Source organism: Mercenaria mercenaria, chromosome 17, assembly GCF_021730395.1.
Source record: "Mercenaria mercenaria strain notata chromosome 17, MADL_Memer_1, whole genome shotgun sequence".
Classification (NCBI taxonomy): Eukaryota; Metazoa; Mollusca; class Bivalvia; order Venerida; family Veneridae; genus Mercenaria; species Mercenaria mercenaria.
This window is the reverse complement of record NC_069377.1, coordinates 54,840,075-54,853,573: the sequence shown is the minus strand read 5'-3', so window position 1 is coordinate 54,853,573 and position 13,499 is coordinate 54,840,075. Positions and strand designations below refer to the sequence as shown.

The 13,499-nt window shown below is 34.0% G+C and overlaps 1 protein-coding gene across 4 annotated transcripts in view; it reads left to right on the top strand.

Moving 5' to 3' along the window:
- The window catches only part of LOC123536056 (uncharacterized), a 188,069-nt gene that overhangs the window by 162,520 nt on the left and 12,050 nt on the right, over window positions 1-13,499 (top strand). For all 4 annotated transcript variants that reach the window (XM_045318841.2, XM_045318842.2, XM_045318843.2 and 1 more), the window contains 4 exons: window positions 3,507-3,628; window positions 7,876-8,000; window positions 8,696-9,069; window positions 10,150-10,203. In XM_045318841.2, the coding sequence (XP_045174776.2) occupies window positions 3,507-3,628; window positions 7,876-8,000; window positions 8,696-9,069; window positions 10,150-10,203 (675 nt within the window). The remainder of the gene's footprint in view (window positions 1-3,506; window positions 3,629-7,875; window positions 8,001-8,695; window positions 9,070-10,149; window positions 10,204-13,499) is intronic.

Below are 13,499 nucleotides of genomic sequence, written 5' to 3'. Positions count from 1 at the left end.
ACTAATGGGAATGGATTGAAACTTCACATACTTGTTCACTGTCATGATCTGACATGCACAAAGCAAGTCCCATAACTCTACTTTGCATTTTTTCAAAATTATGCCCCTTTTTCGATTTAGCAGTTTTTGGATAAATTTTTGCATGTAATCTGATATCTCAGTATCCACTAATTGGAATGGATTGAAACTTCACACACTTGTTCACTGTCATGATCTAACATGCACTGTGAAGGTTCCATAACTCTACTTTGCATTTTTACAAAATTATGCCCCTGTTTTTGGTTAAGTTTTTGTATATAAGCTGGTAGCTCAGTATCCACAAATTGGAAAGGATTGAAATTTCACACACTTGTTCACTGTCATGATATGACATGCAGTACAGAGGTTCAATACCTCTACTTTGCATTTTACAAAATTATGCCCCTTTTTCAACTTTTGTATTCATTCAATTGACAAGGCTGTTGAATAGTCGAGCGTTGCTGTCCTCCGACAGCTCTTGTTTTACATGACGTCGGAAACATTTCCACTTGTTTGACTTATTAAGCCGGTAAATATGTGTTGAATGTAGATCGGTCATGTTGCACCAAAGTATATATGGAGTCTTGTGATAATGTAAAATAAAAATTAATAATAGAAAGCAAAGACTCAACATATTGTTTTCTTAATCAATCTTTGCTTAGTGTTGCTGCATTTTCTCTTAACTTCACATGTCCGAGATATTATTTCAGCCATTTAATAAAATCTATGAGGAAACCCTTCCAAAGCATAGAACGAAATGGAGCAACAGACTCGGCTGGAATGAGCCAGAAATATGTGCAACACTCCTCACGCCCCTAGCTTGCCTAAGCATGCTTAAGCGTATTTCAGTTACAGTAAAATTATATGGACACAATGATCCCAAAGGACCAGGAATTATAACAGCAATGAGTCCAAATAATGAGAGAGCTGATTTTATTCAGACTGTCTCATTTGAAACCTCTTATCAATAAAATCTATATCAACTTAGACTGTATAACGATAGTAATTTATTACTTACAGTTCCAAGGCGATATCCAACTGTGTTTTCGTCTTTGTTATCTAAAAGTTTTACTTTGTCTTTGCATAGTTTGTATATATAAACCATGAACACACCGATGTTACGTTTTGGTTCGTGGGGTTTGCGTCTTCGAACACTGTCTTTCCTGTATAGGATCAAGGTTATTTATAAAACACGAAAAGATATCAATATTAACTTTTGACTTCTCATTCATTCTGAGCTTGTATGTGTAAAAGTGGTACAATACACATTCTCTGTGTGAATGTAAAATGTAAGTCCACACTCCAAAAAAACAATTGTTTTCCTTGGAAGTCAATACCCGTTACATTTTAATAATAAAACATTTTTGAAGAAAATTAAGAAATAAAGTAATTTTATTACTTGAAGTGATTGTAAAATTCTTGAAAATATAAACTAAGTAACCTCTAGAAATAATAAGCTTCTAGAAATGTTTTTTTGATCCCTACCCTTTTCAATGGGTCTTCTATATTTTATTGGATAATAAATTGCTGACTGATTGACATTATCAGCAGGAAAATTTGATTTTACGATTGAACTGTTACATACAGATGTGTCAATTCAGGCATTATGTCTTATTTCTTGTAAATTATATGTTCGTCCTACATGAACCTGACGTTGTAGATTTCATAACTGTATTGAGCATATGGTTATTGCAAATAAAGCCTGTTGGAATAACCTTGCCGACTGAAATTTAAAAAGTTATTTTTATCGATTGGCACTATCTCAAAATATATGTTCCCGCAATGTACCATTGTTCTTGTAATTGCTATTTTTGTCAGTTTGTCAAGTCATTGCTTAGCGAAAGTATTGATTACATTTTTTTGACATGAATGTTTTCGGGCACGCAATATATATCGTCAGTACTAGTTTATGACACAAAATTAGAAAATTAGCTTTTAATACTTAATACTGAATTTCTGAACTAAAAAACATTGCTGCAAGACGAGACGCCAGGTACACGGTGTCCGAGATAGCGTCTTTTCTTTTCGAGAGAACTCATGAGATTCTCACCAAGTGCCAAAGCTGAGACCTGGATATACTTTCATGAGCCGCAGAGTCCCCTTGGCAACAGACAGAGGGAGGCTGCAAAAAGTGACTGTAGACCAGTAATTACAAAAAGAACTAAAAGTGTCATAAAGGTCTTGCATTCCATTTTCTTTATCTGGAGGGGTAATGTTTTACAAAGGAAAGTCATTATAAAGGCTATTAAACGAAAATACAAAATAATGCGTCCATAGACTGGTCTTCCCGGTCCCCAGTTGATCCATAACAATGCTGCGGATCACAAAAGAGTCTCTGAGAGATGAAAAAAGTGGTACAAATCAATCATTTAGTTTTTATCACCAGATCTAAGCCCATGTGACCTTTTCCTGAAAAAGATGCTGGCAATGCACAAATATTTATCATATAAAGCACTTTTGAGTGGTATGTTTCAATTACTTAAGACCATACCAAGGAGAGATTAGTCTGCAGTATTCACCAAAGCGGAAGTGTGTGGAAGACAAGAGCGAAGGAATAAACTAAATTGAAGTATGTACATAGACTGTGTACCATATTACGGCACGATCGTCACTATCTTTAGAATGGCCATCGTATTTCAAATGACTTCTCTCCATAACATTACTTTTGAGATACAAGGTGAATTCATTCGCTTTCAACAACTACAACAAACAACAACATTTATTAGCATAATCGACATATACATGCCTTTGGCTAATGAACAGTACTTTCAATTTAGTTGCGCAAAACATTTGTTGTTTTTTGGGGGGTTTTTTTTTTGGTTGGTTTTTTGTTTATTGTTGTTGTTTTTTGTGTTTTTTTGCGTTTTTTTTTTTTTTTTTGGTTGGGTTTAACGTCGCACCGACACAATTATATGACCTAATAATTGTGTCGGTGCGACGTTAAACCCAACCAAAAAAGACTGTTTTGCGCAACATACGTATAAATAAGTGTAAGTAAGATTTCAAACCCTTAATAAATAAACTTCCTTCAAATATTTACATAAATGTAATTGGACTTTTTTCTTAGCAGATGACAACAAACTATCAAACATTTTCAGATTTGGCCACGATATTTTTGGCAGATATTTTGAACGTAAATTTTTATATTTAGGACAAGTCAATAACACATGATACTCAGATTCTAGATTGCATTACATTTAAATTACAATTCTTTGATCCCTAGCTTTACCATTATACCTTCCAGTTTCGATAAAACATTCTAAAACAATTGAATTATTTTCTTAAGTAGTCAACTTTATAAAAATGAAAACGTAACTTTTCACTCGCAAATAATCAACATTAACGAAAATCATTAATGGAACTCTAGCATAAATAAGTTGTTTGTTTCAGCTGTAGAAAATTCGTGTGGGGTTTTCGCACATTTTTTGTTCTATATATTATTTATGTTTTTATCATATGAGTACAATAATGATGGTGTTTTGTTTCAGACCTTGGTTGCCGAGACACTAGTTCTTGCAAAGACGCATGGTTACGTGGAGAAAATCGAAGATGAGCTGGAACGGGAATTACAGAGAGATTTTAGTGATCCACCTGAAGAGAAATTGCTACGGTATTATACGTTTTTTAATTTTTTAGTTTTATAAAATGACACATATACAAGTTTTACACATCTACAACACTTTATATAAATACCGGTTAAACTTCTGTTAAAATTAGCATGGGCATATAACTGAGGTCAAGATAAAAATGTATTTCAAATTGAAAGTAATACTGATACGGTACGTTATACATAGTGCTATCGTACATCTAACCACCGAGGAGCCTCCATGCTCGAATGGTTAAGTCACCTGACTTCGTACCACTCGCCCCTGACTGCTGTTGATTCCAAACCTCTGTTGGGATGTAGAATTCTTTTATGTGAAAAGCCATCAAGCTGGCTTACGGAAGGTCGGCGATTCTACCAAGGTACCTGGTCGTGCCTAAAGTAATGCTTGGATGAGCAGCTGTGGTCTTCTCCACCACCTGATGCTGGAAAAGTCAAAATAGGATCAGTAACTGTCTTTGCTGCGTTAAGCAGAACAAAAACAAAACGATCGATAGTCAGATGTAGCATTTATCCTTGAAAGTTCGAGTTCCAGTTCTTGTTACAGTAACGATTAAGCCGGTTTTGATGCCGCTTTTGATATTCAATTTAACGACCATTGTAGATTTCCGATTTCGTCATAAATAACAATCAAAATATAAGTTCTTTATGGCCCTGCATTTCGTAACTTTCTGAGTAAATAAATTATTTACGATGACAGCCAGGAATGCAGTCAAGATTTATTAGCAACGCAAAGGTCATAGTCTAGTCAGCCTGGCAAACTCCTGTAAGTACCAGAAAGCACTGAAGTATTGGAAACAATATACCAAATTCAGTCCAAAAATCAGCTGATTCGATTTACGGGCGGTTGATATCGCGCCTGCCCAAGATTATATTGATAAGAGTCTTCCTGCTTATCTATTGCAATGTCAGTATGCCCGCCTGCATTATCAATAACCGCTTCATGTGCGGAACCATCTATCAAACAAAATTGAAAATATGATTATAAGAGATACATTCTTACATTTCTTCTTTATGTTTCTCCTAGGATTTTTCAGCGTTACTTGTCATTACGTTTAGTTTTATCAGCATCGCTTTGGGAATTAGAGATATATTCTTACAGTGCTATCTTAACAAAACCCTCAGTAATCACCTAGAGTGTAATTAGATGTGATGACTTCTGCAGACCTGACATTTGCTGAAGCATTTTAATGAAAACTGCAGAGAATAAAGTATTGAAACTTCTGAAGGAATTTCACAGGTGGTTGCTTTTTTCTGCAGTAATTATGACAAGTTCAGTTTGTTAACAGTTTATCATAAACTCACGACTTGCACTCAGTCGACAAAGTGTTTTTAGTTCGTTTTGTGTCTTTGATATAAGATGCCGTTGCCTTATTTAGTACTCGCCTTAAAATGTTTAACTCTTTTAGGCCGCTTTCATTCAAGTCTAAATGACTTAATAATGCAATATTTTCAATTTTATAATATTTTAATATTAGAATAATTTGTGTTTGATAGGTTTTCTTCTTGATTATATATTTAGTTATTTGTAATCTTAAACATTATAAATGATTAAGATAGATAAAAAATGTTCGATCAAGTCCAATAAAACGCCCTGTACGTTTCATTGTAAGACCAGGTGCTCGTTGAAGAAATCAAAACATAATTTTCAATTAATCATATGCTATAAATAGCCATGGTCCGTCGGGTATATATATGAGCGCATCCATTGTACTATATTTTGCATAAAGTGGATGAATTTCCATAATTATAGCCACAACATGAGTTGAAGCACCGTAGCTGGATATAGAGTCAGCTCACAGAGGTTATACCTTTATGATAATCGAATGCTATAGAAAACAGCATGTTTCTTCATCCTTTCTCTGAGAAGAAGCATAGCTTAGTTATTGAACTCTTTAGACCAAAGATTAGTCATAACTTAATAGCAGCTAAAGTTTAGCCGGTAGGCAAACTATCGAACCAAGAGTCATTTGTTATGTAATTGAATTCTATAGATGATAGCATAATATTGGCTGGATATGAAAGTGTTCGGACAGAAGTTTCAACTTCAGTTTAGATAGAAAAAGGCTGAACATCCAAATGAAATTGCTTTTATTTTATTCAAAGGCATCGTCCTAACGGAACTTCAACTTTTTAGCAGTTGTAGCCTAATGGATCTTAAGCTGAATATAGTTGATGGTTTGGTTTCAGTTTGAATCATTGAGCAGTTTGTATGATACATATTATTGTTCAGTTCGTAATCTAAAACCCTTCTCGAATAATTGACACATGAATCGGCGTGGCACATATCATACGCCAAATCAGCTCTACAGTTTAATAAAAAAAAAGATTAACATTGAATAAATACCGAGTGTTAACATATGACACGTCCAATAAAACTGATGACTATAACACCTACTAATTTGTAGCATCAAATTAGAAATGTGAATCGTACATTTAGCAGAAAGTGGTACAAATAATTGGCAACAACGTGTCAAATTAATATCATTTATGCGAATAATGTTTTACTATGATAGACATGCAATTTCATGTTTTGTGTTATGCGTAAATGTTTTAGGAATGAATCTTGTACAAGGTAATTTACATGTAAAAGATATTATCGACACGTTCACAATGTTTTTTCTGTAACCAGACCAGACCAGACACATTTAATATCACAATATTTGATATCAAATATATATTTGGCCACGCATTTAATGTTTTAAACAAATTTGTGTTTTATCATAGCTATATGGAGAAAACTATATCCATACTAAACGGATTATTAAGCGCACTTGTACACATTGTAAATACATACAATAAAAATGAAATAACGGCTCCTTGAATTCATTTGATAATTAACATATCAAGCATGGAAGCCTTCAGGTCATCGACACTAGGAAACTTTGTGAGTTTGAATGATCCGGCCCAGGCGATAAAGCCATTTTGAAATTAAAAAAAAATAAAATTGCTGTGATTTTGCGCACCGAGTGAACTTGCCAAGGTAGTCAAAACCTTTAGAAATTAAAAATAACTGATGTTTGTGTAATTTTGCGTATTGTTATAGTACATGATACAATATTTATTCGTCTTTTCGAAACGTTTTGACCATGCTAATACAATTTTAATATAATACATACTTTGCCAAAAAAGAAATTTACTAATTAAAAGAAACGGTTGTAGATAAAATATAAATAGAACGGATTAACCAGACTCGGATTTTAGGAGTCATTCTTCTACTTTCGTTTTGTAGCAAGATTTATCAAAGAAATTTATGTAATTTTTTTTTAAAGTCTCATTGAAGTGCGTTCTTTGATTTTACAATTTGTAACTAAAAATGCTACGTTCTTACTTTCATCTATCAAGTAGCTATTTATAATCAATTAATCAATTAATAGCATCAATATAATATATTTCTTAACATCCGTTATTTTGTTGTTATTCTTGAAAATGTTTGAAATACCTATCGTTAAATTCTTGTACCATAAGCAATGTAAATATTGTGAAATCAACAAGATGCAAGATGTTGAAGAGGTTAATTCTAGTACAGTTCCTGGCAGGAAGCAGCTTAATACAAGTAAAACAACTTTTAGATGATACAAGAAGATTCCATGTGTCTCTGTATCGGAGACCCGAACCTACAGTAGTGAAACGCAACATTGAAGGAAAACTCGCTGATAAATGTGATACAGCTGTTATCCATGCCACAAATTTGAAAAATCAGGACATTCATATTGTTTCATTTATGTGTTATTATTGAAAAATGGCCTGTCCAATATTTATACAGCATATATTGTCGATGCATCAACAGAGTAAAGTGTATTTATGTTAAAATATAATACCGCATTATTAACATAAAGTAATTCTATCACATGTTATAGAACTATCACACGTATCGTTTTCGTGCTCTGCCGTTATCTTTTCCCCATAAATTTTTCATCTGTCACTGGTAATTTAATGGGTTGCATAGCATACGCCTTATTATGTACCAGTTATGTAAACATGAAACACAGCGAACAGTTAATTTTTAATATATCTTAAACATATAAATAGTGTAACATACAAGTAAATGTCACCAAAAATAGCACTTATATCAGAGTTTTATAAAAGTCGATTCAGATATGTGCAAACAAATCTTAAAATCTTGAATATAAAACAAGCACTGGTTAATAGATACACTGCTACCAATAAATACATATTGTATTTTGACGTAAGTAAGAATACATGTCCTTTGTCCATGTTTTAATTAGTATCTTACTCTTTCTCTATTGTAGATGGCGCCGGACGGGGGACAAGATCTTTAAGAGTAAACATGTTCTGCTCACTGTAGTTATACTCTGTATAGTCGATTGTGCCTTGGTGTTAGGTGAACTCGCCCTCGATCTCTATAAAGTCAAAGGTAAACGCATTACAATCCCTGTATTTGAACTTTGTATCGTGATCTTTACTAGGCTGACGGCAACTGGAACCATGTATTTATAAATACATCATCCTCATATTGCACGCAATGGTGTTCTGACAAGTTAACGGAAGGACATTTATTCTTCTTTTAGACTAGTGCTAATCATTGTCTGAAATAATTTCCGGATACTCTTTTTCTCCACCATGAAAGCTTGAAACTTTCCACATAACCAAAACAGTTTTATGTCTTGTCAGGGCAAAGAATGTATTTCTTCGGTTATTTCATAGGTTTGAGTAATTATAATTTCCTGCTTACTCGGGGATTGTTTGTATATAGTCTGTAAAGACTTTTGCTAAATGAATTACCCTACTGGGATAAGTAAAACGACATGACTGTGTCTAATGAATGATATTTTTGGCTCAACACATGGACGGATCAATGTTTAATTATGTTAATTGGTGTACAAGTAAAGGGCTTTTTGTCTGTTTTCACTCTATACATGTTTTGTCATGTAACTATTTAAATATTTTCAATGCCAATTGTAAGAAGTTATATTTTTTATGTTTATAACTAGTAACAGTACACGCATATTCCATGTATGTTATTTTCAAAGGGCTTTCGAACAAATCGATTAAGTGCGGTAAATCACTTAACATATGACAAATTACCCTTGAGGATTTCCTATCTTACAGCAACACTCGAAGACTCGGAAACACTTAAGTCGGCCACAGAGACCTTTATGGTGGAACTGACCGCTATCCATCCAGTGATAAACGACAAGAGTCCATTCGACATTTTTGCAATGCTTCTTGGTTCCACTGTGATCTGGAATACGTCTGAAAACTATACCTCAAGTGCAAATATTTCAGCGGAACAAGTTGTACTTTGTTCAGCAGAAAACATGTCGTCGTCTATTTTATCATTTCCGAATATTGTCAAGAACACGTCTCAATTGTTAGCCGGAGATACAACGACTCATTCAAAATATGATGTTGAAATTATTGGAGAAATTGCTCATATATTTCATTATTGCAGTATCGCAATTTTAGCTGTGATTATGATTGAAGTAAGTATTGAAATGTTGTAGAAAGATTATCCCTTTTTGTAACTGCAGTTTTAGTAATGATATTGGAGAAATTTGCGAAACAATAGTCGATACATGATTTTTACAAAAACACAGGATTATTATAACAGATACCCTGTAAATGAACAACTGTGATTTTAGCTTGGTCGTGATTGAAGCACGGACATGATATATACTATCATCACGGTTTTAGTTAGTTTGTATGTTTTCCATTACAGAACTGTCGCAATTTAGCTATCATCACGGCTGTAGTTAGTCTGTATGTACTCCATTATGGAACGTGTTTAGCTATTATCACGGCTATAAGTAGTCTATGTGTATTCAATTATGGAACTGACGCGTTTTAGTTATCATCACGACTATAAGTAGCCTATATGTATTCGATTATTGAACTGCCGCGTTTTAGCTATCATCATGGCTATAAGTAGTTTATGTGTATTCCATGATGAAACTGCCGCGTTTTAGCTATCATCACGGCTATAAGTAGTCTATGTGTTTTTCATTATGGAACTGTCGCGTTTTAGCTATCATCACGGCTATAAGTAGTCTATGTGTATTCCATGATGGAACTCTCGCGTTTTAGCTATCATCACGGCTGTAGTTAGTTACTCCGTTATGGAACGTGTTTTAGCTATAATCACGGCTGTAGTAAGTCACCGGAGCAGTTTAGAAAATGAAACGGTCGCATGATTACACTATTATTATGACTGAAGTAAGTAAACAGGCACTTTATTATATAAGTGTGTCATTAAGTGCACTTCATTACTGCACAGCCGTTAAATCAGATATAATCATAGTTGAAATAAGTAATTGCAAAAAGTACTATTATACGTATATTTGTTGTTGTTTTTTTAAATAAATAAAAGGAGTCCTCAAGTGCTCATTGTAGTCATATTGGATCATTGGTCGAATCATGGTTAAGTTCATAAGTTAGAACGAGTTGATATTCTAAGAGGCAAAAACGTGTCCCGTCTTATTGTAGAACTTGGTTTTAAACATACACCATGGCAAAAAGAATCACACTTACTTCAAATATATTCGAATGGAATATTTCTTTTTCAGACTTTTTTGAAGGCAGTTTGTGCCGGAAGGTCCTTTTTCCACCGAAAAATTGAGGTAAGTAAATATATAATGATGAAAGCTAGGAATGTTATGTATGTTGTACTTTATTTGTTTATGCATATGTTATGTTATTGGTTTGATGATGCAAGTGCATTATTTAGTTACGTGTTTTTCTGATTCATTTGTCTAAATCTATTCCATGCATAGGGAAGTTTAAACTCCAATGCAACACTGTGGGAAATTTACTTTCTCATGTATCCGTTAAGGATATATAATGGATATATATAACTTTATGAGATTTTTCTTGAAATATTGTAGACCCTTCTCTTAAAAGATATTCTTTGTGGCTGATGCTTTGGCTACAGTTAAAATATATTCTGTAAAGTTAACGTCTCTTGTCTGAAACAAGACTACTTTATTATTATACAAGGTTTTTCCAGTAACTATTATACATTCAATAAATATCGTAAATTTGTTCAACTGTTTCGTAAATGCTAGGCTCACACACATTGTTTTGTGTTGACTCAACTTAATGGGGCTTAATAAAAGCCATAAAACATGATCAGTGTAGTATATTTCAGTGTTTGGATTAAAAAGATTGAAATGACAAAGTATTTAATGCATTATATTGACAACATGTGTTTCAGGTTACTCTATCGATGGCTCACAGTGGGTGTAATATAAACTGATATTACATACTGTTAAATCTTACTTGCCAATCCTAACGCTATACAATAACGTCTGACCATTTGGCTTCGAAAATTGTCTAATAAATCAGTGATAATTTTAGTATCTGAATCCATTTCCATATTTCCCGCACATATAAGCAATGTTACATTACTGCTCTGTCAGCTGGATAAGTACAGACAGTCATTCAGTTCGCACAGAATCATAACCTCATGCTATGTGCCTATATGTGTTCCTTAAAGTTTATCTTCATGTACAGAATGCAGAAGAGTTGCCGTTGGATGTTGATAGGTTCATTAAATCGATTTGTTGTCAATATTCCTACTTGGTATATATTGAATTTCAATATGAAAACAAAGGTATCAACCAACTATCTTATTCATCCTTGCTTTGGAATCGTACTGGATCAAAATGACTATCTCATCTCGATTTCGAAAGATAAATTAAAACAAATCGATGAAACTTTATTTGTTCTGGCATTTGTTTTTCAAGATAAATATAATTAATCAAATCTTGTCTTATAGACTCGACAGCTTTCTGCAATATTATTTTTATTTCTGGACATTTTGCCACGCTTTTATTATCTTGGGGGTGTACTTGAACATTTTTTCAGATGCAATGCGGAGGTGTTTCTCATTCAGTAACAATGAGTAGAGTGATGTTTTATCAGAAGTTACATTCATAGATCTTAATCCTACGAATAACGTCACACGGTTTAAGTAAACAAATAGGTCCTATGCTTTTTGAAATTTCGTTTGCATTTTGATATAAAGAGAGATACATCTATGTAATGATTCAAGTACAATTTGGTTAGTTATAATAAATCACTTTTTCTCACTAAAGTTCACTGTAAGGGCAGTAAAAGTTTGTAATGTCACTATCTTTAACAGTGATGTTATCAGGATTTGATACATCCTAATATTTCAACCAATCAGTGAAAACCATGAAAAGTTGCACAGTAAAATTTAAGCAAGTGCTACCAAGAAGTAAGTATCGTGAGTGGTGTTGCACCTCGCCTCTTATGAACATGCTGAATCAAAGCGAGCCTACTATTTTTGCAACGATGAGTTTCATCATAACGAATGATCTTTTTAGATTAGATTGTATAGTCTTATCAACATTTGACAGTTAGTTATTTATTAACAGCTAAACGCTCTTATATTATTCCATATTGCATGCTTTTAGCAAAAAGAAATTACTTCTGACTTGTTGTAAAAAAGAGGTATTTGTAGCTAGGCAACAACGAGTTAATTGTTATTCCTTACAAGATGACATACACATAAATCTTACCAATGTCATAGCCCGGTCTATTGATTTAGTGTCAGTTTTGAACATCACGAAAAATAATTGTGACACCTCCATAGTTCAAGGAGAGAATTTCAGTATGAAAGTCTTGTCGGAAGATGGAATTTGTATTTCTTATGTCATTCTTTGATTATACATTTGCTTATGTTGCACAAACAGTTTGCTGGCAAATCCGTATAGTAAATGTCCTTCCTCATAGAAAAGATGAAATAGTGTTGACTGGTTCCCGGATAGCCATGAACGGGCTCAATCAAACTGAGTCTGCAACATTTTCGTTTTTGTCGTATTGAGCGACCTGTGGAATTTCCACTTTTTCTATTTTTGTAATGGTCGTGCAATGGTCGGACCAAGGCAAAATCAGTTTTACTTACATCCAGGACCGAGACTGATTGTTCAGTTATTTTATTAGTGGAAGTAATAAGTTAGCGTTTTCCATTGGAGTTATTAGCTCACCTGAGCACAAAGTGCTCGGGTGAGCTATTGTGATCGTTTATCGTCCGGCGTCCGTCTATCGTCCGTCCGTCCACACTTTCCTTTAAACAACATTTCCTCCTAAACCACCAGGCCAGTTTTGATGAAACTTCATAGGGATGTTTCTTGAATGGTCTTCTTTAAAAATTCAAAGCATTGAATTCCATACAGAACTCTGGTTGCCATGGCAACCGAAATAAAAAACTTTAAAAGTCTTTTTTCCAAAAGCACAGGTCCAAGGACTTTGGTATTTGGTATGTAGAATTATCTTGTGGTCATCTACCAAGTTTGTTCAAATTATCCCCCTAGGGTCAAATATGGCTCCGCCCTAGGGGGTCACATGGTTCACAAAGACTTACATAGGGAAAACTTTGAAAATTTTCTTGTCCAAAACCACATGTCCTAGGGCTTTGATAGTTGGTATGTAGCATCATCTAGTGGTCTTCTACAAAGATTGTTCAAATTTTACCCCTAGGATCAAATATGGCTCCGCCCTGGGTGTCATATAGTTTATATAGAATTATATAGGGAAAAACTTTGGAAATCTTGTCCATAACTACAAGGCCTAGCTATAGGGCTTTGCTATTTGTATGTAGCATCATGTAGTGGGCGTCTACCAAGATTGTTCAAATTTTACCCCCAGGATCAAATATGGCTCCGCCCTGGGAGTCATATGGTTTATATAGAATTATATAGGAAAAAACTTTGGAAATCTTCTTGTCCATAACTACAAGGCCTAGGGCTTTGCTATTTGTATATAGCATCATGTAGTGGGCGTCTACCAAGATTGTTCAAATTATCCCCCTAGGGTCAGATATGGCCCCGCCCTGGGGGTCACATGGTTTATTAAGACTGATATAGGGAAAAACTTTGAAAATCTTCTTGTC